Source organism: Oncorhynchus mykiss, chromosome 3 (genome assembly GCF_013265735.2).
Source record: "Oncorhynchus mykiss isolate Arlee chromosome 3, USDA_OmykA_1.1, whole genome shotgun sequence".
NCBI lineage: Eukaryota > Metazoa > Chordata > Actinopteri > Salmoniformes > Salmonidae > Oncorhynchus > Oncorhynchus mykiss.
This window is the reverse complement of record NC_048567.1, coordinates 42,471,453-42,498,827: the sequence shown is the minus strand read 5'-3', so window position 1 is coordinate 42,498,827 and position 27,375 is coordinate 42,471,453. Positions and strand designations below refer to the sequence as shown.

At 42.5% G+C, this 27,375-nt stretch overlaps 1 protein-coding gene across 3 annotated transcripts in view; it reads right to left on the bottom strand.

Moving 5' to 3' along the window:
• Positions 1–27,375, bottom strand: part of LOC110519988 (leucine-rich repeat flightless-interacting protein 2) — a 72,618-nt gene that overhangs the window by 35,327 nt on the left and 9,916 nt on the right. For all 3 annotated transcript variants that reach the window (XM_036974114.1, XM_036974113.1, XM_021596926.2), the window contains exons 2-3: positions 15,912–15,998; positions 768–818 (exon numbers count right to left, since the gene is read on the bottom strand). In XM_036974114.1, the coding sequence (XP_036830009.1) occupies positions 768–818; positions 15,912–15,998 (138 nt within the window). The remainder of the gene's footprint in view (positions 1–767; positions 819–15,911; positions 15,999–27,375) is intronic.

Sequence of the window (27,375 nt, the reverse complement as noted above, 5' to 3'; positions counted from 1 at the left end):
ATATTGAAATGAAGCAGCCTACTGCTCGGTGCGTCACCTTTGCATTGTGGGAAATGTAGTATTGGTGCGTGTAAAAGATCTGCGGGCTGCCGGCTTGCTGCGGGCCGGTTCTAATAATAAATCAAGATCATCCCAGGGGCCGTAAAAAACCTTCTTGCGGGCCGGATGTGGCCCGCGGGCCTTGACTCTGACATATGTGGTGTAAGGGGATAAAGAATATGTACATAAGGATATATGAATGAGTGATGGTACAGAGCAGCATAGGCAGGATACAGTAGATGGTATTGAGTACAGTATATACATGAGGTGAGTATGTAAACAAAGTGGTATAGTTAGTGGCTAGTGATACAGGTATTACATAAGGATGCAGTCGATGATATAGAGTACAGTATATGCGTATGAGATGAATAATGTAGGGTAAGTAACATTATATAAGGTAGCATTGTTTAAAGTGGCTAGTGATATATTTACATCATTTCCCATCAATTCCCATTATTAATGAAGGAGAAAGGAAACCGCACACTGCTCGATAGTATCACTTCTATTTAATAAGCATACTACATATCAGTGATACTATCAAGAGCAGTGTGCGGTTTCCTTTTTCCTTCATACTATCCTAATGGCTACAGTTAGGATGTGGAACTAGAAAATCTGATCCTGGATCTGAGGTTAGGGGTAATTTCGACCTCAAGTCTCTTAACTAACAGGGCCAGAGTCTGTGCAATTGGTTTGAAATTAAAGATGGCGGAGTTTGAGTGATTACTGACCCTCACACTGCCTCGGCTGCCCACCGACATCTGCTCATCATCGTCTGAGATCTGTGTGGGAAACAAAAAAGGATTTTATTTCCCAGTACAACATCTGTATTTGGAAGATTTTTTAAAACTATTGGCATGTGGTTAAACAGTCAATTAAAAGAAGTAAACTGAAATGCCAATTCATTTTCTGAACCAAGAAGATCGGAATTTCAGTTTACTTCCTGAATCGAAATGAAATTGACCCCAACCTTAGTGTTTAACATGGTTGATTGAAACATGATCTGTCCTCGGTCTATAAAATGACCTCTTTCACGCTGCTCTGGCTGGACTGGCTGTCCAGCTCAGATTAAGTGCCTGAGCACACAGCTCAATGGCCCAGGGCACTGGAGTCAGAGTGGGCCACACAAGGACTTGACATACATTCCATCAAGCCTACTACATGATGGTGATGTATTGTCAATCGACCCATACTAAATAGTATGCTAGTATGGATTGGATATTGGAACACTATTCAAGTGTATTGACTGATAGGATAATAAGATCATCAATTGACTCAAGTGGATCAGTATCTGACCGGAACAAAAGCCTGCTAACATTGTGACTCTCCAGCACCCGAGTTCAAGGTATCCCAGTAACGGTTCCAAGAAATTAAAACTGCTTTTTTTCCCAGATGATGGCGAGAAGGTTTAAAAAGGGAGGGTGAAAATAATACACACAGAGCTAGGTCTCTGTGAGGGGCAAGAGTACCTCGCACTGTCTTCCTGGAGAAATTAAAAGGAAAAGAGGATACACAGAAAGATTAAAGGTCAAATGACAGGACAGGAGGTGACACTTAGGACAAGGTCAACATAGGTGTTCATATAGGCCTGTCAGAGGGGTTTCAACAAGAACCCAAATGTAAACTCAACAGCACACTTAGATGCAAAAACACACAATGATTCCAAATGAAGACTTCTAGCACGTATGCTCACTTCTTCCAAGTCAACTCACTGTGGCTATTAAACCGAGGAGAATTGAAAGAGAAGGGTAATTGCCTGCTAAACTTTGAAAGTGAACCATTGTCAATGGTCAAGTGCACTGCATCCATTCCATGCATGCAGTTCAATATATCACTATGGCCATGGATAGTAATCCTGTCACCCAACCACTCAAGCGGTAAACATGGCCACACACACAGATTAGCTTCTGTCCTGCAGCGGCACCTCTCATACCTCCTACATGTTGTGGTTGGTTACCTGGTACTGATGTCCTATACCGTCACATCATTTCAGTATATCTTTTAAAAACATAATATGACAAGAGACGCATGTCACAGTGTCCAGTCCGGTGGATCTGAACCACCCAGGTAAACTGTACAAGAATAAGATAAAATCGCTTGGCAGTACAACAGGATAATCAAAACCCATGCAGTCCACACGAAAGGGATAGGACATGCAGATCCAAACCCAATCAGCATGCACATACATTTCCTGAACGACTGGATTATCATTAGATGTGTGACCTTGTAAATCAACAAGCCGCTCTAGAACTTCTAAGCTAAAAGGCACATTGCACACAAAAGCCTCTTGGATAAAAACAAAAAGCAAATGCAATACAGGTTTAAGATCAAAGCCCATTTTTTAAGATCTCAGCTATGCCCTGTGGCTAACAACTGACATTATACCACTGGTAATCTGGCATTTCTAACAGTTTTGAATATTCAAAATGAGTACATTTCCATAATGCATTCATCAAAACAAAATGATTATTCCACAACTCTTAGTACAGCTAATTCATTCAGCAATGCATAGGTTTGCCAAAGATTGTTATTGGCCACCATAACCAGGAAGCGACTGTACCATCCATTGCGTGACGTGTCCCCATTCACTGTCTACTTTGCTCTCCAAGCCATAATATTTCTGAGGAAAGAGCAGGAGAGGAAGGACACTCACAGCTCAGACTTCCATTATTATCTAGTTACAGTACCAGTCAAACATTCACACCTACTCATTCAAGGGTTTTTCTTTATAATTTACTATTTTCTACATTGTAGAATAATAGTGAAGACATCAAAACTATGAAATAACACATATGGAGTCATGTAGTAACCAAAAAGAGTGCTAAATACATTTTATATTTGAGATTCTTTAAAGTAGCCACCCATTGCATTGATGACAGCTTTGCACTCTTGGCATTCTCTCAACCAGCTTCATGGGGTAGTCACCTGGAATGCATTTCAATTAACGGGTATGCCTTGTTAAAAGTTAATTTGTGGAATGTCTTTCCTTCTTGATGCATTTGAGCCAATCAGTTGTGTTGTGACAAGTTAGGGGTGGTATACAGAAGATTTCCTTTTACCATATAGGGCAAGTCCATATTAAGGCAAGAACAGCTCAAATAAGCAAGTAGAAACGCCAGTCCATCATTACTTTAAGACATGAAGGTCAGTCAATAAGGAACATTTCTAGAACTTTGAAAGTTTCTTCAAGTGCAGTCGCAAATACCAAGCGCTCTGATGAAGCTGGCTCTCATGAGGACCGCCACAGGAAAGGAGGACCCAGAGTTACCTCTGCTGCAAAAGATAAGTTCATTAGAGTTACTAGCCTCAAATTGCAGCCCAAATAAATTCTTCAGAGTTCAAGTGACAGACATCTCAACAGTTCAGCCTCCCTTATGAACCTGATAGATCTATAGAAGCGGCCAGGGCAATTGAGGAGGAACCAGGGAAACAAAAGGGAAAGAATAAAACAAGTGACTTTGGGAAACAGAAAGAGAATAGAAAATAAAATAGATAGACCGAGAGTGAAAGAAAATAAAAAATAAAGTGAATCTGTATTCGGTATGTAAAGCTACATAGGAGAGAGAACAGTACAGTAATTAGAGTAAGAGTCACACACAGGTTATTGCTAATGACAGTACAATAATTCTACTTCATGAGCTCTGCTGAGATTGGGAGAAGTGTCCAACACATCGCATCTGGCGGACACTGATGCAATTCTGATCAAAGTATTTTTAAAATGTATTTTACCTTTTCATTTAACCAGGTAGGCCAGTTGAGAACATGTTCTCATTTACAACTGCGACCTGGCCAAGATAAAGCAAAGCAGTGCGACAAAAACAACAGATACAAGGGATAAACAAACGTACAGTCAATAACACAATAGAAATATCTGAATACAGTGTGTGAAAATTAAGTAAGGAGGTAAGGAAATAAATAGGCCATAGTGATGAAGTAATTACAATTTAACAATTAACACTGTAGTGATAGATCGGCAGATGAGGATGTGCAAGTAGAAATACTGGTGTGCAAAAGAGCAGAAAAACAAAAAGGGGATGAGGTAGGTAGACGTTTGGATGGGCTATTTATAGATTGGCTGTGTACAGCTGCAGCGATCGGTAAGCTGTTCTGACAGCTGATGCTTAAAAGTTAGTGACGGAGATGTGAGTCTCCAACTTTAGTGATTTTCGCACTTCGTTCCAGCCATTGGCAGCAGAGAACTGGAAGCAAAGGCGGCCAAAGCAGGTGTTGGCTTTGGGGATGACCAGTGAAATATACCTGCTGAAACGCGTGCTACGGATGGGTGTTGCTATGGTGACCAGTGAGCTGAGAAGGCGGAGCTTTACCTAGCAACAAATTTATTACCTGGAGCCAGTGGGTTTGGCGACAAATATGTAGCGAGGACCGGCCAACGAGAGCATACAGGTCGCAGTGTTGGTAGTAATGGTTTGATATTGTAATTTGTATGATTTTTCTTTATTGTCCATTTGGACAACTTAAATCTATATTCTGCTTTTCCAACTTAAACAGGAAATGTTTTTACAGGCTTATGAATTCATTAATTATGAAATGCATTAGCGATTGCAATCACCAAATGAAGTCTGATGAAATCAATATGGGCGTTTGTGTTTGAAGAGTCTCTTCTAAATAGCCTCCAGTTTACTTGTACTAACTTTTTGATCTGGTCTTGGTGGACGTCTACGTGAGCAAATAAGCAAACCAAACAAGATACTCCTACTGATCTGGTTCAACTACCGGTTTCAATTATATGTTCTATACGTTGTACCTTGGAGCTCCGTCTACAAGCTGTGGTGGTTGCTGAGACAAAATACAGCGCCTTGCGAAAGTATTCGGCCCCCTTGAACTTTGCGACCTTTTGCCACATTTCAGGCTTCAAACATAAAGATATAAAACTGTATTTTTTTGTGAAGAATCAACAACAAGTGGGACACAATCATGAAGTGGAACGACATTTATTGGATATTTCAAACTTTAACAAATCAAAAACTGAAAAATTGGATGTGCAAAATTATTCAGCCCCTTTACTTTCAGTGCAGCAAACTCTCTCCAGAAATTCAGTGAGGATCTCTGAATGATTCAATGTTGACCTAAATGACTAATGACGATAAACACAATCCACCTGTGTGTAATCAAGTCTCCGTATAAATGCACCTGCACTGTGATAGTCTCAGAGGTCCGTTAAAAGCGCAGAGAGCATCATGAAGAACAAGGAACACACCAGGCAGGTCTGAGATACTGTTGTGAAGAAGTTTAAAGCCGGATTTGGATACAAAAAGATTTCCCAAGCTTTAAACATCCCAAGGAGCACTGTGCAAGCGATAATATTGAAATGGAAGGAGTATCAGACCACTGCAAATCTACCAAGACCTGGCCGTCCCTCTAAACTTTCAGCTCATACAAGGAGAAGACTGATCAGAGATGCAGCCAAGAGGCCCATGATCACTCTGGATGAACTGCAGAGATCTACAGCTGAGGTGGGAGACTCTGTCCATAGGACAACAATCAGTCGTATATTGCACAAATCTGGCCTTTATGGAAGAGTGGCAAGAAAGCCATTTCTTAAAGATATCCATAAAAAGTGTTGTTTAAAGTTTGCCACAAGCCACCTGGGAGACACACCAAACATGTGGAAGAAGGTGCTCTGGTCAGATGAAACCAAAATTGAACTTTTTGGCAACAATGCAAAACGTTATGTTTGGCGTAAAAGCAACACAGCTGAACACACCATCCCCACTGTCAAACATGGTGGTGGCAGCATCATGGTTGGGCCTGCTTTTCTTCAGCAGGGACAGGGAAGATGGTTAAAATTGATGGGAAGATGGATGGAGCCAAATACAGGACCATTCTGGAAGAAAACCTGATGGAGTCTGCAAAAGACCTGAGACTGGGACGGAGATTTGTCTTCCAACAAGACAATGATCCAAAACATAAAGCAAAATCTACAATGGAATGGTTCAATAATAAACATATCCAGGTGTTAGAATGGCCAAGTCAAAGTCCAGACCTGAATCCAATCGAGAATCTGTGGAAAGAACTGAAAACTGCTGTTCACAAATGCTCTCCATCCAACCTCACTGAGCTCGAGCTGTTTTGCAAGGAGGAATGGGAAAAAATGTCAGTCTCTCGATGTGCAAAACTGATAGACAAACCCCAAGCGACTTACAGCTGTAATCGCAGCAAAAGGTGGCGCTACAAAGTATTAACTTAAGGGGGCTGAATAATTTTGCACGCCCAATTTTTCAGTTTTTGATTTGTTAAAAAAGTTTGAAATATCCAATAAATGTCGTTCCACTTCATGATTGTGTCCCACTTATTGTTGATTCTTCACAAAAAAATACAGTTTTATATCTTTATGTTTGAAGCCTGAAATGTGGCAAAAGGTCGCAAAGTTCAAGGGGGCCGAATACTTTCGCAAGGCACTGTATCTCCCCAACACCAAGCCAACAGTGCTCCTCATACTTTTATGTAATGTAATTGAAGTTGGAGACTCACATTTTTTAAATAAATAAATAAATAAATAAATAAATAAATAAATAAATAAATAAATATATATATATATATATATATATATATATAAATAAATAAATAAATAAATAAATAAATAAAATAGACAGTTATGACTGAAGCCTGGAGATTTTTTATAGGCATTTAGATATTTCAACAAGTCCGGGCGACAACCAGGTACACCGATAACTCGAGCTCGGTTCCCAAGTTTCTAAGCCATACCAAACCATAATATTTGAATTGAGGAAGTGTGATCATAATTTGAATATTTTGGCGATCCGTTGTAGAAAACATCCTAAATGCCCCCCAGTCATCAGATGTGAGAAACAGAGCACCTGCACCTGACATGCATTTCATTTCCAAACGTTTAGCTCAATTGTGTGTTGATTTGCAATCTAACAGGAAGGCTTGCATTAGGCACAATATTTTTTGAAGCATTTAGCAAACTTCAAATAATTAGCACATAACCTAGATAAAAAGCATTCACTGTGAAAGTTGATTCATGTAGGCCCTTAGTACAGTTGAAGTCGGAAGTTTACATACACTTAGGTTGGAGTCATTAAAAGTCATTTTTCAACCACTCCACAAATGTGTATATGCTAATTGTTTGACGGTCTGATCACAGTCGGTCCCCTTTGAAAACGTTGGTGCCATCAAAGTAATCTAGTAGTAGTAGTAGTAATCTAGTAGTCTTAATTTATGATTTCACTGCTTGACGTCTATGTCCGTGCTTGCTCCATCATTCTAGCCAAAAGATCTTGCCCCAACCTTGGCAAAGTCCCCTCGTGGCAGATTCACTGACCCTTTGTTATGGTTAATGCCCGAGACCTGTCAGAAGAGCAGATATTGTTAGAGATCTACTTCTAAAGAGAAATGCTGACAAGTCTGTCACATTCAAGGACCGCCGAGCTGAACAAATGTGTTTGTTATATTTTGGAGATTGAATGGCAAAGGAAAATCATATGTACTTAAATGAACGGATGTCCCATTGCCACATGTATGCCAAATTCTAAGCTTTCTCCCAAGCTTTGACTACTGAACTCTGACCTGAGAGCACTGTATACAAAAGACACCTAGCTACTAAACAAAACCACATGATAATCTGTTCTGTGGCTCTGTGAGACACGTGGGAGTCGGCATTCTGGAAAAGATGCTCTGAGAACCAGCATGATTTAAGTGCCTCATTGCAAAATATCAAATCAACAATCCGTATTTTTCTGGTGATTCGATTCCATTTCAAAAAGGAAACACCATTTCAAATGAAGGTAACACTATTCAAATCAAATGTTATTTATCACATGCTTTGTAAAACAGGTGTAGACAAGAGTTAAATGCTTACTTACAGGCTCTTCCCAACAATGCAGAGAGAAAAATAATAACACAATGATTAAAGAAAACATGGCTAGATACACACACAGGGCAGCAGTACCAAGTCAATGTGCAGGTGTACAAAGTAATTGAGGTAGATATATGTACATATAGGTAGGGGAATAGTGACTAGGCAACAGGATAGACATTCAGTTGCAGCAGAGTTAGTGCAAAGAGGGAGGGTTAATGCAGATAACCAAATAGCTACCCGGACTAACTATTTAGCAGTCTTATCAGAGATAGACAGAATATAGAAAAGAGCAAACATGTTCACTCCTTACTGATGTGGATACAGGGGAACTTGAAGCTCTCAACCCACTCCACTGCAGTCCATATATGTGGATGGGGGCATGCTCGGCCCTCCATTTCCTGTAGTCCACAATCAGCTCCTGTCTTGTTGAAGTTGAGGTTGTTGTCCTGGCACCACACCGCCAGGTTTCTGACCTCCTCCCTATAGCGAGTCTCATCGTCTTCGGTGGTCAGGCCTACCATTGTCGTGTCGTCAGCAAATTTAATGGTGTTGTTGCAGTCGTGGGTGAACAGGGAGAACAGGACGGGACTATGCACGCACCCCTGAGGTGCCCTCTTGTTGCGGGTCAGTGTGGCAGATGTGTTGTCTACTCTCACCACCTGGAGGCGGCCTGTCAGAAAGTCCAGGATCCAGTTACAGAAGGAGGTGTTCAGTCCCAGGGTCCTGAGCTTAGTGATGGGTGTTGTTCATTGACTACAGCTCAGTGTTCAGCATTCTCGAATAGGTGTTCCTCTTGTCCAGGTGGTAAAGGGCAGTGTGGAGTGCAATAGAGATTGCATCATCTATGGATCTGTTGGAGTGGAATGCAAATTGGAGTGGGTCCAGTGTGTCTGGGATGATTGTGTTGATCTGCGACTTGACCAGCCTTCCAAAGCATTTCATGGCTACAGATGTGAGTGCTACAGGACGATAGTCATTTAGACAGGTTACCTTGGCGTTCTTGATCACATGGACTATGGTGGTCTGCTTAAAATATGTAGATATTACAGACTGGGTCAAGGAGACATTGAAAATGTCAGTGAAGACACTTCCCGGCTGGTCAGCACTTGCAACAAGTACGCATCCTGGTAATCTGTCTGGCCCTGCCGCCTTGTGAAGGTTAACTTGATTAAAAGGTCTTACATTGCCTAAACAGAGCGAGATCAGTTGTCCAGAACAGCTGCTGCTCTCATGTATGGTTCAATGTTGCTAACCTCGAAGCGAGCATTTATGGCATTTAGCTCGTTTGGTAGGCTCGCGTCACTGGGCCTCTCGCAGTTGAGTTTCCCCTTTGTAGTCAGTGATAGTTTGCAAGCCCTGCCACATCGGACGAGCATCAGAGCCGGTGTAATAGGATAAGATCTTAGTCCTGTGTTGATGCTTTGCCTGTATGATGTCGGAGGTCGTAGCGGAATTTCTTACAAGCGCCTGTATTAGTGTCACGCTCCTTGAAAGCAGCAGCTCTAGCCTTTAGCTCAGTGCGGATGTTGCTTGTAATCCATGGCTTCTGGTTGGGATATGTTCATACAGTCACTGTGGGGACGACGTCATCGATGCACTTATAAAGCTGGTGACTTGTTGTTTTGGATGAATCACTGAACATATTCCAGTCTGTGCTAGCGAAACAGTCATGTAGCTTAGCATCCGCTTCATCGGACCACTTCCGTAATGAGCGCGTCATTGGTACTTCCGGTTTGAGTTTTTGCTTCTAAGCTGAAATCAGGAGGATAGGGTTATGGTCAGATTTGCTAAAGGGAGGGTGAGGTAGAGCCGTGTTTATGTTTCTGTGTGTGGCGTAAAAGGTGATCTAGAGTTTTAAAAAACGTATCTAGTTGCACAGGGGACATGCTGTTAAAAATTGGGTAAAAACAGATTTCAGTTTCCCTGCATTAAGATAACTAGCCACGAGAAGCCCCACCTCTGGATGTGCAGTTTGTTGTTTCCTTAAAGCCATATACAGCGTGTTGAGTGCAGATTTAGTGTCAGCATCGGTTTGTGGTGGTAAATAGACCGTTATGAAATTTTTTATCTATTTATCTTGGTAAATAGTATGGTCTGCAGCTTATCATGAGATAAACTTGAGACTTCCTTAACATTAGAGATCGCGCAGCAGATTTTCTTAAGAGACACACCCCTCCCCGAGGCTGCTGTCCAGTCTAGACGATGCATGAAAAAAACAAAAAAAAACAATGCGAGTTGTACAGTACATTATCGATGTCAGCCACGACTACGAGAAACATAGAATATTATGATTCTTCAGGTCCCGTTGATAGGATAGTCTCGAGCGTAGCACATCCAATTTGTACATTTGCTAATAGAATGAAGGGAAGAGGCGGTTTATACGCTCGCCAACAGTCTCGTCAGGATCCCAGCTCGCTTGACGCTTGCACCTTCATTTCTTTTGAATCCCGGCAATTAGGGCCCGGTCAGGAGTAAGCAGAAAGTCCAGAGCTGCCGACTCGTTGAAGTAGAAAATTGTCAAGCAAATCAAGGTTAATGATGGCTGTTCTGATGTACAGAAGCTGTTTTTGGTCATAGGTAATAACAAACAAACAAAAGTTAAGATGAGCTTAAAATAAAACACAAAACAGCAGAATTGGTCAAGAGCACATAAAATGGCTGCTATCCTCCACAGTGCCAGGCCCCGAACAAAGTATTTGATAAATGCTTGATAGGTTTCAAGTAAATTGATTTTCTTTAACGTAAATGCAATGAAGGGTGCAGACACTTTTTTGGTGATTTCACTTGTTTTTGAAAAACTTACCCCTGCTGCAATAGACTTCCTCATTTCTTGTTGTGCACTATGGGGGTGACCAAAGGACCTTAATAAAAGCCCCAAAAAACACCCAAATTACATCCCTTTTATAAAATGCGTGTAGCCCAGGCAGCACAGCTGGTTGAAGAAACGGCTCGAGTCACACTAAATGGAATATAATGATGCGGATAAAGCTAGGCATGACAATTTCATGTGTACAACATCCAAAGACCTACACCACTATACAAAGAGCGTGTCTGTTTTTGGTCAAGAATGAAAAGCGTTACTTAATTTTTCAAGTGTATATAAAACACAAATACTTAACTTGCCTCGCTCAGTGCAAGTCCATTAATCAGATGAGTTACATTCACACAATAAGCTCAGGTACCGTACCTCCCGCTTCACATCCCAACTAGCTTCATAACATTCCGAGCTCACCTTCCTATTTGGAGGGGTCCCCGGACGCCCACTCAGGGCAGCCCGGATACCCCTCCCTGCCAACCGCCGCCCGGCCGTCCTGCTGCTGTCACGATGCAAACGTAGTGTGTGCCATATAGACGTCACCAATGATGACGGCCTGGCTTGCAGATGGGATCAGGGGAGGTTGAACGTTCCCGGGTCAGATGATGCTACAACGACGACCTGATGATTCAGGTTAGTTAGTGCTACTGTAGAGATACAACTAGTAATCCACTTCTGGCTTGAGAGTTTCTCCAGTTGAAAAGTAGATCTCCTAAAGTTAGCATCCGGACAGTAGTAGAAAGCATAGCCACCCTCTGCTCGTGTTGTTCAGACTCGACGTCGTTGGAGCAAACCACTGTTAGTCGACTAGAGGCTTCACTAAGGAGCACAGACCACTAAGCTACTTTGAGGCTTGGATTGAGGGTTTAAACTACACACAAACGTCCTGACCAGACTAATCTGAACACTGACTGTTAATCTGTGTTAATTGAGTCACTGACTCAAAGCCACAAGAGGGTAGAACATATTTCAAACATTGCTTGATAGGGGGAGATGGTTGAAAGGGTTTAGTCAACTTCCTCAATAGTTGGTCCAGATGATCCCCCTGCTCATGTATATCATAACACAGGGACGGTGCCATTTGCTCAACCACGTGTCTTTTGAGTGTCTCATAGCTGGCATTTTTCACATCTAAAAATGGGACAAGTGCTAAATATAATGACAAACTCAGAGGTGGGACTAAGTCACTATTATTCAAGTTACAAGGTCAGAGTCGAGTCCAAAGCAGAACGGATCAAGTCCAAGTCGTCCATTCTAACAGCAAGTCACAAGTCAAGTAAAAACAAAGTAACAAAGTAAAAACAAATTCCAAACGCAAACGATCAATGTCAATTTTGACATACCAAAAGACCAGTAAACGTATGCTAGTAATCGTTGCTTGATGCCATAAGGCTGGTGAGCTTTCAAAGCAGACAGTTAATATTCTTTAATCACCAAATTTGTTGGAGCTGCATATTTATAGCAATAGTCTTTCCCTACAATTTAATGTTTGCGCTGCACCAAATCAGAAACTGTTCGCTAGCAGTGGTTCAAAGCTTGCGACACCCGTCGCACACACGCGTACAATCACAGCAGAAATTAACAGTGATGCGTTTTTGAAAATGCAAGACAGAAATAAAAGTTTAATACCTGCATTTTGAGCTTAAAAGTAATTCATGTTAGCAGTCAATATGAATTAGGAATATCATGTCAAAAACATTGAAGGTTGTGCGATGTTACAGCCATCTTTACACATAGTCAGTCCCCACCACCGAGGTAGATACACACACACAAACAGGTAATTATAACCCAACCAAACTTGGCCTATCTGAAATATGAAAATGAACAATGAAATTACCAAGTAGCCTATTGTTCTGGCAAAAATGCATCCGTAGCTGATTGCTAAACTATTTTATATGGATAATATGGAGGTAGGCTACTCTGTTTTTTTCCAGGCAAAAACCAATGAAAAAAGTGCTTTTTGGTTACTAAAAATGGATAGGATTATATCTGTGTGCCCACCTTTGCGCTCCAATGCTGATGACCAGGTATTGGTCAACAGTCAAGAAGCACAATCTTTTGTTTCTAAAGCACAGATGAGGTTTTTGTAACTAAACCCAACAAAAAAAGAAACGTCCTCACTGTCAACTGCATTTATTTTCAGCAAACATAATGTGTAAATGTTTGTATGAACACAACAACATTCAACAACTGGAGACAAACTGAACAAGTTCCACAGATTTGTGACTAATAGAAATTGAATAATGGGTCCCTGAACAATCCAGGGGGGGGGGTCAAAATCAAAAGTGACAGTCAGTACCTGGTGTACCCACCAGCTGCATTAAGTACTGCAGTGCATCATCTTCTCCTCATGGACTGCACCAGATTTGCCACTTCTTGCTGTAAGATGTTACCCCACTCTTCCACCAAGGCATCTGCAAGTTCCCGGACATTTCTGTGTGGGGGGGTGGGGGGGGTATTGTCATGCTGGAGGGTCAGGGTGAGCCTGCAGGAAGGGTACCACATGAGGGAGGAGGAGGATGTCTTCCCTGTAACGCACAGTGTTGAGATTGCCTGCAATCACAAGCTCAGTCCGATGACGCTGTGGCACACCGCCCCAGACCATGACGGACGCTCTAGAGTACAGGCCTCGCTGAATCCGACCATCACCCCTGGTGAGAGAAAACTGCAACTCGTCAGTGAAGAGCACTTTTTGCCAGTCCTGTCTGGTCCAGCGACGGTGGGTTTGTGCCCATAGTGCCTTACAACAGACCTAAAAACCCTCAGTCCATCCTCTCTCAGCCTATTGCGAACAGTTTGAGCACTGATGGAGGAATTGTGCATTTCTGGTGTAACTCGGGCAGTTGTTGCCATCCTGTACCTGTACATGCCTCCCACTCTTTCTATTCTGTTAAGCCAGTTTGCGCAGTTCTGTGAAGGTAGTAGTACACAGCGTTGTACGAGATCTTCAGTTTCTTGGCAATTTCTCACTTGAAAAACCCTTCATTTCTCAGAACAAGAATAGACTGACGAGGTTCAGAAGAAAGTACTTTGTTTCTGGCCATTTTGAGCCTGTAATCAAACCCACAAATGCTGATGCTCCAGATACTCAACTAGTCTAAAGGACAGTTTGATTGCTTCTTTAAAATCAGCACAACAGTCTTCAGCTGTCCTAACATAATTGCATAATTGTTTTCTAATGATCATGTAGCCTTGATAATGATAAACTTGGATTTTTTTTCACACAATGTGCCATTGGAACACAGGAGTGATGGTTGCTGATAATGGACCTCTGTAAACCTATGTAGATGTTCCATAAAAGCAGTTTCCAGCTACAATAGTCATTTACAACATTAACAATGTCTACACTGCATTTCTGATCAATTTGAGGTTATTTTAAAATGGACAAAAAAAAGTGCTTTTCTTTAAAAAACAAGGACATTTCTAAGTGACCCCAAACTTTTGAACAGTAGTGTGTGTATGTACACCTACACAGAAAGATAAAAAGGTGCTGTATAAAAAAATAAACATTTGCCACATTTATCTATTACAGAACCTTGATGTATACTTCTAACGTATACGTGAGCTAAACATAGAAATGCTTAAAGTATAAAGATGATAACTAAATGTTACTGTCCCACTACAAAACAGGTTATGAAATGTTCAAATTCATTACAAATGAACAAAAGAAGAGCCTTGGTCAGGGAGGTGACCAAGAACCCAATGGTCAATCTGAGAAGGACAACCATCTCTGCAGAACTCCACCAAGCATCATGACTGGAAGAAGCTAGACACCGCTTATCACATGGCAAAAACCATCCCTACGGTGATGCATAGTGGTGGCAGCATTATGCTGCGAGGATGTTTTTCAGCGGCAGGGACTGTGACGATTGAGGGAAAGATGAATGGAGACAAGTAGAGATCCTTGATGAAAACATGCTCCAGAGCGCTCAGAACCTCAGACTGGGGTGGGGGGGGGGGGACAACGACCCTAAGCACACGGCCAAGACAACGCAGGAGTGGCCAAACTGACAGTGCTTGAGAGAATCTGCAAATGCAGGTGTCCCCAAATACAGGTGTCCCAAGCTTGTAGCGTCATACCCAAGAAGACTCCAAGGCTGAAATAACTACCCGGGAATGAACCCGGGTCAGTTATAATGCCTCTAGCACTACAACGCAGTGCCTTAGACCGCTGCACCACTCGGGAGACCCTCATTTTTTTAATTATTTTTTTATACATTTCTAAAAACCTGCTATTGCTTTGTCATTATGGGGTATTGTTTGTATATTGATGAGGGAAGCAAAACAATGTAATACATTAGAACCTTATTCTAAAATGTAACAAACTGTGGAAAAAGTTAAGGGGTCTGAATACCTTCCGAATGCACTAAGCTGGCAACTAGATAGAATATTCTGGAGCATATGGTACTAGATGTAAAGATAGCATAACTTCGAGATCACACTAAGATTAGACTAATCTTATTAAGAAATGATGGGTCCCAAAAGGCAAAACTAGGATCCCTTATTTCCTAGATCTAATGACAATGTTCTTGGCTGTTGATTATACTGATGGTGTTAAAGGGATAATGTGACTTTTTTGGCAATTCATTTTTTATGTCTCTGTGTAGTTTGAAGGTAGTTTCACAAGTGATTGGTAAATAACATTAGAGAAGATTTACAGTCATTGTTAAATCTATGTAGTTAGTAACTGCGCTAACTCTAGTTAGCAATTTCTTTCAAACTGCACGCAGACATAAAAATAGTATCCATGAGTTCATCTGACTGGGTAAGTGGAAAAAGGGCTTAGTTGCCAAAGTCTCGCACTATGACTTAAGAGTGTATGCTAATTTGTTTGGTAGAAATTACCAGCTGTGCATTCTAGTGCAATGGATATGGTACACCATTAACACTGGTGACCACTGGACCCACCCTGGCACAGGACGTTTAAGAATGAAACACTGTTCACAGGAAATGCCTTTAATAACAGACTGCGCTTCCCGACCTGACTCCTTGGTCATGTGACATGGGTCAAGGTGCCTAAAGCTTGGGGTAGTTTTGGGATTAAGTCTTTGTAAGGTACCTTACTACATCAGGTCTGGTTTTGTCTGTCCTTTCGAACTGTAGTTGTTCTGTAGGTATGGATACTATTTGCATGCATGTTTGTGTGCATGTGTTCTATAAGATAAGTGTGTACATTATGAGTGCATTTGGGTGTATTGTAGTGCTCTTTAGTTATACCTCCTCCTGTTGTCTCTCCAGCTCCTTCATACGGATCTCTCTGGCCTCTGCCCTGGCCGCCCTCTTCAGAGCAAGCCTGGCCTCTGCCTAAGTTAGAGAGAAAGATGAAAACAGGGAGAAGGAAACAGAAGACGAATAGAGAGCAAGGGAGAATGAGAGAGAGAGAGAGAGAGATCAGTTTAGCATGAACTCCAGCATCTATAAATGGAGAGGATGAACATGTCATCAGAAATCCTTTTCCTAGACAGGGCTCATGTTCCCAACTGTTTGACCACAGTATGTTGCAATGCACTGCTAGGAAGTTAACCACGTCGACTTTCATTAATATCACAACATTTATTTTGTCATATTCTACAGTATATGGCACACAATGATGTAGGTCTTTAAATACATAGGAAAGGCAAACAGACACATTCAACCCTTGATAATAAAAAATAAAATAAAAATCAAGGTATTATTTGGAAGGCTGATGTGCAAGTAAAATAAGTACCTGACCAAGTGACTATCAAAAGGGTGTTACATTTATTTAAAGAGTCTATTACGGAAATAATCGTGTGTGTATATTTACGTGACATTTTCTAGTTTTATTTGTCGTATGTACAGGATACACATGGTATTCACAGTCAAATGAAATGCTTACTTGCAGGTTCATTAGACAACAATAAGAAATAATAAAATACCACCTCTGGGATTAATTGAAACGCCGACTGCGAGCCAGGCCTAATCGCCCAACATCAGTGCTCAACCTCACTAATGATTATGGCTGAATGGAAGCAAGTCCCCACAGCAATGTTCCAACGTCTAGTGGAAAGCCTTCCCAGAAAAGTGCAGGCTGTAGCAAAGTGGGGACCAACTCCATATTAATGCCCATGATTCTGGAATGATATGTTTGATGAGCATGTAGTGTATTTACACATGTTTTTGGGGAAGGAGGGATTGGGGGAGCAAGTGTTTAAATTGTGCAGAATGCTAAGTCTGGTAGCAGCAGTTGCAATGTGTGTGTAGCATATGTGCCGAGAGTCAGTGCAGGTGGTCTGTCCAGTTCAAGTGTTCAGTAGTCTGATGGCATCAGACGCATGCTCCGGTACCATCTGCCTGACGGTAAGAGAGTGAACAGCTCATGACTGGGGTTTGTGGGGTCCTTGATGCAGTGGGCCTTCGTCAGGCACCGTTTCGAGTAGCTGTCTTGGTGATTTACTGGCCCATCTTCACCACCCGCTGGATGGCATTGTGGTCTTGGATGGAGCAATTCCCGTACCAGGTTGTGATGCAACCCGTCAGGATGATCTCAATGGTGCAGTGATAATATTTGGAGAGGACCCGGGGTGGCATGCCAAATTTCTTCAGTCGTTTTAGAAAGTAGAGACGCTGCTGTGCCGTCGACAGGACTGGTGGTGTTGCTGGTCCATGTCAAGTCCTTGGTGATGTGGACACCGAGGAACTTGACTGCTGACTCTCGAATGCAGTCTTGTTGGTGTGTATCGGGAATGTTCCCTCTGCTTGCTAAAGTCAACAAGCAACTCCTTTGTTTTGCTAACATTGAGGGAGAGATTGCTTTTCTGGCACCACAATGCCAGTTCACTTACCTCCTCCCTATAGGCTGACTCCTCGTTGTTGGTCATCATCAGGCCTACAACCATGGTGTCGTCAGCAAACTTGACGATGGAGTTGGTGTAGTGCAAAGACACGCAGTCATGGGTGAACAGGGAGTACTGCAGAGGGCTGAGGACACACCCCTGGGGGGCCCCTGTGTTAAGAGTCAGTGTGGAGGAGGTGTTGCCAATCCTCACATCCTGTGGTCTTTCCATCAGGAAGTCCAGGATCCAGTTACAGAGGGTAGTATCCAGAACCAGGGCTTGGAGGGAACAATAGTGTTGTTGAATGCTGAACTGTAGTCAATGAACAGCATTCTCAAATTGGTGTTCCTTTTGTTCAGATGTGTTACGGCCGTGTGAATAGCATCTCCCATGGACCTGGTGGAGCAGTAGGCAAATTGGAATGGGTCCAATGTGCCTGGCATGCTGGCCTTGATGTCGGCAATGACCAACCCCTCAAAGTTCTTCATGATGACCGGGGTGAGTGCGACGGGGCGATAGTCATTTGGGCATGTCACCTTGTTAATCGTGGGCACTGGGATGATTGTGGTCTCTGAAGTAGGTGGGGACTACAGCCAGGGGTTGAAGACGTTCGAGAAGCCGCCTGCTAGCTGGTCAGCACACATCAAGGACGCGGCCAGGGATGCCATAAGTACTCACTCTTGAGAGTTTCTCACATCAGCCTCAGAGAGCGAAAGCACCTGGTCGTGTTGTCTGCCTTGAAGCGAGCATAGAATGTGTTAAGCTCATCTCAGAGGGAGGTTTCGGTGGGCACTAGAGACAGTGAATTTACCTTTGTAGTCCATGATAGTCTGTAGTTCTTACCACATGCTTTGCGAGTAGCCAAAAATCAATTAAGTTTGAGTCTGTATTGTCTTTTTGCGTCCCTAATGGATTTGTGGAGCTCGCACCTACTTGTCTTGTATGCTTTGTGCGCCACCAAGTCATCAAGGTTCGTTCTGCTCACATTGAATGTGGCAGTACGGGCTCTCGTCATGGCACGGATATCTCCGGTCATCCAGGGTTTTTGGTTGAGGTATGTCCGGATTGTGATTGTGGGTACAACAGACACATTTCCTAATGAAGCCTGTGACTGACGATGTATACTCCCTCAATGTTGATGGATGAGGCCTGGGTGGATGAGTCTTTGAACAGATTCCAATCAATATTCTCAAAACAGTCCTGCAGCATCGAGTCTGCCTCCTCTGTCCAGAACCGCTGTTGGTGGCTCGCTCTTGAATTGATGCTTGTAGGTGGGGAGTAGGAACAGGGAGATGTGATCTGATTGGATGTTTGTATGTACATGGTCCAGTACGTTTCCTCTCATGGGGCAGGATACATATTCGTGATATTTGGAAGAATGTTTTAAAACGTGCTTGGTTAATATATCCCACGACAGTAAAGACTGCTTCCGGGTGAGAGGATTCCTTCACAGTTCGCGGAGTGCCACCTTGATGTTTGTTGTGGCAGTATGTACACAGCTGTGATAACACACGTGAATTACCTCAGCATATAGTGGGGTTGGCATTTTAGAATTAGAAACTCCAGGTCAGGTGAACAGGAGCTTGAGACGGTTTCAACTTCAGTACACCAGGAATTGTTGATCAGGAAGCATACACCTCCTCCTACTCTTACCAGAACCTGATCCATACAGAAAATGGAAAAGCTGTCTGGTTGAATAGCAGAGTTTAGTGTAATGTCCATAAGTCATGGCTCTGTACAAACAAAGAAACAGCATTCCCTGATGTACAGTGGGGCAAAAAAGTATTTAGTCAGCCACCAATTGTGCAAGTTCTCCCACTTAAAAAGATGAGGCCTGTAATTTTCATCATAGGTACACTTCAACTATGACAGACAAAATGAGAAAATAAATCCAGAAAATCACGTTACATTTTTAAAGAATTTATTAGCAAATTATCGTGGAAAATAAGTATTTGGTCACCTACAAACATGCAAGATTTCTGGCTCTCACAGACCTGTACCTTCTTCTTTAAGAGGCTCCTCTGTCCTCCACTCGTTACCTGTATTAATGGCACCTGTTTGAACTTGTTATCAATATAAAAGACACCTGTCCACAACCTCAAACAGTCACACTCCAAACTCCACTATGGCCAAGACCAAAGAGCTGTCAAAGGACACCAGAAACAAAATTATAGACCTGCACCAGGCTGGGAAGACTGAATCTGCAATAGGGAAGCAGCTTGGTTTGAAGAAATCAACCGTGGGAGCAATTATTAGGAAATGGAAGACATACAAGACCACTGATAATCTCCCTCGATCTGGGGCTCCACGCAAGATCTTACCCCGTGGGGTCAAAATGATCACAAGAACGGTGAGCAAAAATCCCAGAACCACACGGGGGACCTAGTGAATGACCTGCAGAGAGCTGGGACCAAAGTAACAAAGCCTACCATCAATAACACACTACGTCGCCAGGGACTCAAATCCTGCAGTGCCAGACGTGTCCCCCTGCTTAAGCCAGTACATGTCCAGGCCTGTCTGAAGTTTGCTAGAGAGCATTTGGATGATCCAGAAGAAGATTGGGAGAATGTCATATGGTCAGATGAAACCAGAATATAACTTTTTGGTAAAAACTCAACTCGTCGTGTTTTGAGGACAAAGAATGCTGAGTTGCATCCAAAGAACACCATACCTACTGTGAAGCATGGGGGTGGAAGCATCATGCTTTGGGGCTGTTTCTCTGCAAAGGGACCAGGACGACTGATCCGTGTAAAGGAAAGAATGAATGGGGCCATGTATCGTGAGATTGAGTGAAAACCTCCTTCCATCAGCAAGGGCATTGAAGATTAAACGTGGCTGGGTCTTTCAGCATGACAATGATCCCAAACACACCGCCCAGGCAATGAAGGAGTGGCTTCGTAAGAAGCATTTCAAGGTCCTGGAGTGGCCTAGCCAGTCTCCAGATCTCAACCCCATAGAAAATCTTTGGAGGGAGTTGAAAGTCCATGTTGCCCAGCAACAGCCCCAAACATCACTGCTCTAGAGGAGATTTGCATGGAGGAATGGGCCAAAATACCAGCAAGTGTGTGAAAACCTTATGAAGACTTACAGAAAACGTTTGACCTCTGTCATTGCCAACAAAGGATATATAACAAAGTATTGAGATTAAGTATTTGGTTAATAATGTTTTTTTTCCACCATTCTTTGCAAATAAATTCATTAAAAATCCTACAATGTGATTTTCTGGATTTTTTTTTCTCATTTTGTCTGTCATAGTTGAAGTGTACCTATGATGAAAATTACAGGCCTCTCATCTTTTTAAGTGGGAGAACTTGCACAATTGGTGGCTAACTAAATACTTTTTTGCCCCACTGTACCTCTGTGATTGAAGCCTTGCTCTGAGTTCAAAGTTAATTTTCCAGCGATTGGACATTAGCCATCAGAATATGAGGAAGTGAAGGCCGTGTAGCCCGTCTTTTCAGCCTAGCTCGGGAAAATAACTGTTGTGGGTATGGCCATGCTTTGTGTGTGTCGCATGCAGTTGGTGCTCATGTGTGTTGACTTGGATCCACTTGAGTGAGAGCAGGGCCTTTTCCTTCAAAGTGACAGTGTTAGAGAGTGAGAGTGCAAGAGTGTGTGAGTCAGCACTTCCTTCCTGTCCCTGGGGCTGTCAGAATGTGCCTCTAGGTGGGGTCACTGTACAAGCTTGCACAGAATGCTCTAACGCCTCCTCCCTCGCCCCTCTGCGTTTCCCCAACTCCGGACCATGTGTTTAAAAAAGGTCCTCGTCATTCACTTCTACAGAAATGTAGGGTGACATTTGGTATTTTATTAGGATCCCCATTAGCTGTTGAGAAAGCAGCAGCTACTCTTCCTTGGGTCCACACAAAGCATGAAATATGACAACAGTTCAAGGACAGAACTACAAATGTAAAAAACGGGACATAGAGATTGTATGTATTGATATGTAGGCTATGTCAAATACGGGAGAAGCGTTTTGCAGTGAGTTGTTGCTTGATCCGTTTGTTTTAAACCAGGTTTGTGGGTTTATTTGAGCAATATGAGATGTGACTTCCATGCAATGGCTCTATATAATACTGTACGCTTGTTTGAATTTGTTCTGGACTTGGGGACTGTGAAAAGACCCCTGGTGGCATATCTGGTAGGGCTAGTGTGTGTCAGAACTGTGTGTAAATTGACTATGCAAATTCTTTGGAATTTAACGTTTGTTATAAAAAGTGATGCAGTCGGTCTCCAACTCTTAGCGAAGAGAGACTGGCATGCATAGTATTTATATTAGCCTTCTGATTACCATGAAGTGCAAGATGTGTCACTCTGTTCTGGGCCAGCTGCAGCTTAACTAGGTCTTTATTTGCATCATATGACAATAATAAAAAGACAAAACTAGAGCCTGCAGGACTTGCTATTGTGTTCCATACAGGCAGTAGTGAAATTACTCTTCCTCCTGTCGTTGTGAAACATACCAGACCAGTTTATAGTCCACTGCCTTGACTTGTGAACTCCACAATGCAACCCTAGGCCCTGTTGAAATTAGTTCTGCCTTCCTAGTTTTCTTGAAGTAATCACTGATCTCTCACAATTCAATAAGATGAAAGCTAGCCCAGCCGTCACCTATTCAACAGTGTGAAATCAGCGATTACTTTCAAGAATGGAGAAAGGTTGCATTTTCAATTGGAACAGAGCCTTTTTTTTGTAACAGCATACACCTCTGGTAGAGGCCGCAGAGTACCAATGAGGAAAGGTGGATGACGTAGTAGTGGTTTAGAGGAATGTAAAATGTCAGCTCAGGAGGTTTACATTAGATTCCGACAAGACCATCCGCCTTAGTCTGTGCTTGAAAGCGTCTGGCATGGAATAATTTTCCAGAGAAGTGGAAGGCTGCCTAGTGCCTACCAAGCGAGACCCACTTCTGGGAAATCCCTATCTGATAAGTGCTAAACAGCCATGAACAACTTGTAGCAATGCCAAGAATGGGTTCATCAGGATCATTGGTCATTAATAGTACCACACTACTTTAATGTGTTCTTAAAATGGTGTGATAGGAATGATTAACTGAGGGAGCAACTAAGTGTACTTGTAATTCTAAAGCAGTGTGTGTCCGGTCAGTTCAAGAAAGAAGATTAGTGGATCTCTCTTTGGCATGCCTTTACTTCGCCGATCTCCAGTAAGCCACGTTGATCTTTCGTTAGCTCCCAGGGGAGAGTAGGAGTTACATAGAGCTCAGTGGCATTACATTTCTTGTTAGCTTCAGCCTTAAAAATCACACCAGAGGGCAGGGTTTCCCTGTGAGCCCTGTGGTATAGCAGTTGTCATTACCATTAGCCTAGCCTATCCCCTTTAAGTCCCACTCAGACCAAAAGTGGCTCACAAGCTAAGGACATGGTCATTCCATTTAGTTTCAGCAAGCCATGACACCCACCATCTCAGATTGTTCTGAAATGGTTTCTGTAGTTTACCCGTTTCTAAGAGAAATGTTTCAGGAACGTTTTAACTGAGAATTTAAGCCAATTGATTGTACCAAAATTGGCCATTTCAATATAAAAAGGGTTCTTAAAATGTTCCTTAAATATAATACCAACATCCGATTTGGACCAAACCCCTTCTTAATGACAGACGTAATGAATGCAAATAAATGGTCAAAAGTCAAGGAACAACTGACCCCCTCATTTTTATCAAAACACAGTTAGTACAGCCATAAAATGCACTATATGCAGCCATTAGTCATTAGCAATAGCATTTGCTACTACTAGTCATTACCTCAAAGCATTACTCTAACCCCACCCAGCTACACACCCAGTCACCTACAAAGTAATCCTGGAGCCAAGTTCTGGTCACATCAGTTGATGTCCCCGAAGAGAAGGTAATAACGTTGCAAGTTCACAACCGGGTAAAAGGAACAGCTGAAACAAGGTGGTTTACATCTAGTTTAAACACTAATTGTTAACTCAAGTACTGTAACAATTACAGGAAGGAAGTTAGAAAGCTGACAGAGTTGTTTGGTCTCACAACCTCGAGTCATACTGGCTGACCCTTTACGATACTATTCAGAGAGAACAACATCTTCCCACCCCATAGCTCTGTTGGGGTTTCACACTTATGCACAAATACAAAAGGCCTGCAGTGCACTGTAGACCAAACACACATAAAATCGCACTGCATAAAAAGTGTGGGATGCCGACACACACACACCTCTGTGCCATTTAACAAAGTGCTGCAGGAACCTTAACCTTGCCTGTCCCCAGAATTATCTACGTTTGGTGTCAGAAGTAAGATCCAAAGTGCATGTCGATGGTATTGCCGATGGGTTCAAGTTTGAATGGAGAACATAAGATGTGCAGCATGTTTATGTGCAGCCTTTCAGAGGGGATCGAGAGAAGAAAAAAAAACTCTCCAGGTCAGCGTTAAGTCCACTATTGTGGCTAATCCTTATTGTGGCTAGCTTCAAAGATGGGTCCGACCACTATTAATCAAATAACGGTCTTAGAAATTAGGGTTGTTAGAACACACACACACACACACACAGTTAGCTATAGCTACTGAAACAGATGTTATGCTATGTATCGATGAATCGTTTTGACATGAAATACAAGTGAGTGTGATAACTATGTAAAAAAAATGTAAGGCGTTAAATTATTGTGTGGTGTGCAGTCATATTCAGGTCCTGATTGGTCAACAAGCTTATTTCACATCAAACAGTGTTATTTGGCACACAAAGACCCACAGTGCGTTCCAATAGTATGAGAAATCCTGGTTGAGAATGAAACTAAACAAATGAACAACAAAACAGCACAGCAAGTAAGTGAAATAAATAGGTTTTGATTATGTTTTAAAACGGTAAAATGGGGACATACGTAAATGACAACAAAATAACGTGTGTGTGTAACACCTTTATTTAACTAGGCCATTCAGTTAAGAACAAATTCTTATTTACAATGACGGCCTACTCCGGACCAAATTGCACGCCGCTCTATGGGACTCCCGATCACGGCCAGATGTGATACAGCCTGGATTCGAACCAGGGACTGTGGTGATACCTCTTGCAATGAGATGCAGTGCCTTAGAACATGTGTACACACCATGCGTCCATGTGTGTACTAGACTAGAATGCTTAAAAGGGCCGCTAAAATTTGAAATATCAGGATTGTTTTGGCAAGGAAAATATCTAGGGATGCACGATATAGTCAGTAAACATATTGGAATAGGGTAATATTAGCTAAAAATGCAAACATCAGTATCGGCCCAATGTCTAGTTTAACGCCGATGTTAAAAACCGATGTCAAAGCTAATGTGCATACCTATTAGAGATAGACCGATTAGGATTTTTGAACGGCGATACCAATTATTGGAGGATCAAAAAAAGCAGATACCGATTAATATATATATATACACAGTTGAAGTCGGAAGTTTAAATACAGTTTTAATGACTCCATTCTAACTAATTTTTCAACCGCTCCACAAATTTATTGTTAACGAACTATAGTTTTGGCAAGTCGGTTAGGACATCTACTTTGTGCATGACACAAGTAATCTAAAAAGAAAATGGTTTACAGACCGATTATTTCACTGTATCACAATTCCAGTGATTCAGAAGTTTACATACACTAAGTTGACTGTGCCTTTAAACAGCTTGGAAAATTCCAGAAAATCTTATGGTTTTAGAACCTTCTGATAGGTTAATTACATAATCTGAGTCAATTGGAGGTGTTCCTGTGGATGTAGTATTTCAAGGCCTACCTTCAAACTCAGTGCCTCTGTTTTACATCATAGGAAAATCAAAAGAAATCAGCAAAGACCTCAGAAAAAAAAATTGTAGACCTCTACAAGTCTGGTTCATCCTTGGGAGCAATTTCCAAATGCCTGAAGGTACCACGTTCATCTGTACAAACAATAGTACGCAAGTATAAACACCACACAGCCGTCACACCGCTCAGGAAGGAAACGCATTCTGTCTCCTAGAGATGAAAGTACTTTGGTGCGAAAAGTGCAAATCAATCCCAGAACAGTAGCAAAGGACCTTGTGAAGATGCTGGAGGAAACAGGTACAAAAGTATCTACATCCACAGTAAATCGAGTCCTATATCGACAAACTGAAATGCCCCTCAGCAAGGAAGAAGCCACTGCTCCAAAACCGCCATAAAAAAGCCAGATACGCTTTGCAACTGCACATGAGGACAAAGATCATATTATTTGGAGAAATGTCCTCTGGTCTGATGAAACAAAAATATAACTGTTTGGCCATAATGACCATCGTTATGTTCTGAGGAAAAGGGGGAAGCTTGCAAGCCGAAGAACACCATCCCAACCTTGAAGCACGGGGGTGGCAGCATCATGTTGTGGGGGTGCTTTGCTGCAGGAGGCTAGTGGACTTCAAAATAGATGGCACCATAAGGGGAAATTGTGTGGATATACTGAAGCAACATCTCAAGACAGTCAGAAAGTTAAAGCTTGGTTGCAAATGGGTTTTCCAAATGGAAAATTACCCCAAGCATACTTCCAAAGTTGTGGCAAAATGGCTTAAGGACAACAAAGTCAAGGTATTGGAGTGGCCATCACAAAGCACTGTCCTCAATCCTATAGAAAATGTGTGGGCAGAACTGAAAAAGCGTGTGAGAACAAGGAGGCCTACAAACCTGACTCAGTTACACCAGCCCTGTCAGGAGGAATGGGCCAGAATTTACTCAACAATTTATTGTGGGAAGCTGGAGGAAGGCTACCTGAAACATTTGACCCAAGTTAAGCAATTTAAAAGGCAATGCTATAGAATACTAGTTGAGTGCATGTAAACTCTGACACACTGGGAATGTGATGAAAGAAATAAAATATATATATATATTATATAGCTCAAAAATAAAGGGAACACTAAAATAACACATCCTAGATCTGAATGAAATATTTTTATTAAATACTTTTTTCTTTACATAGTTGAATGTGCTGACAACAAAAATCACACAAAAATGATCAATGGAAATCAAATTTATCAAACCATGGAGGTCTGGATTTGGAGTCACACTCGAAATTAAAGTGGAAAACCACACTACAGGCTGATCCAACTTTGATGTAATGTCCTTAAAACAAGTCAAAACGAGGCTCAGTAGTGTGTGTGGCCTCCACGTGCCTGTATGACCTCCCTACAATGCCTGGGCATGCTCCTGGTCTCCTGATGGATCTCCTACCAGACCTGGACTAAAGCATCTGCCAACTCCTGGACAGTCTGTGGTGCAACGTGGCGTTGGTGGATGGAGCGAGACATGACGTCCCAGATGTGCTCAATTGGATTCAGGTCTGGGGAACGGGCGGGCCAGTCCATAGCATCAATGCCTTCCTCTTGCAGGAACTGCTGACACACTCCAGCCACATGGGATCTAGCATTGTCTTGCATTAGGAGGAACCCAGGGCCAACCACACCAGCATATGGTCTCACAAGGTGTCTGAGGATCTCATCTCGGTACCTAATGGCAGTCAGGCTACCTCTGGCTGTGCGGCCCCCCAAAGAAATGCCACCCCACACCATGACTGACCCACCGCCAAACCGGTCATGCTGGAGGATGTTGCAGGCAGCAGAACGTTCTCCACGGCGTCTCCAGACTCTGTCACGTCTGACACATGTGCTCAGTGTGAACCTGCTGTCATCTGTGAAGAGCATAGGGCGCCAGTGGCGAATTTGCCAATCTTGGTGTTCTCTGGCAAATGAAAAACGTCCTGCACGGTTTTTGGCTGTAAGCACAACCCCCACCTGTGGACGTCGGGCCCTCATACCACGCTCATGGAGTCTGTTTCTGACCGTTTGAGCAGGCACATGCACATTTGTGGCCCGCTGGAGGTCATTTGCAGGGCTCTGGCAGTGCTCCTCCTGCTCCTCCTTGCACAAAGGCGGAGGTAGCGGTCCT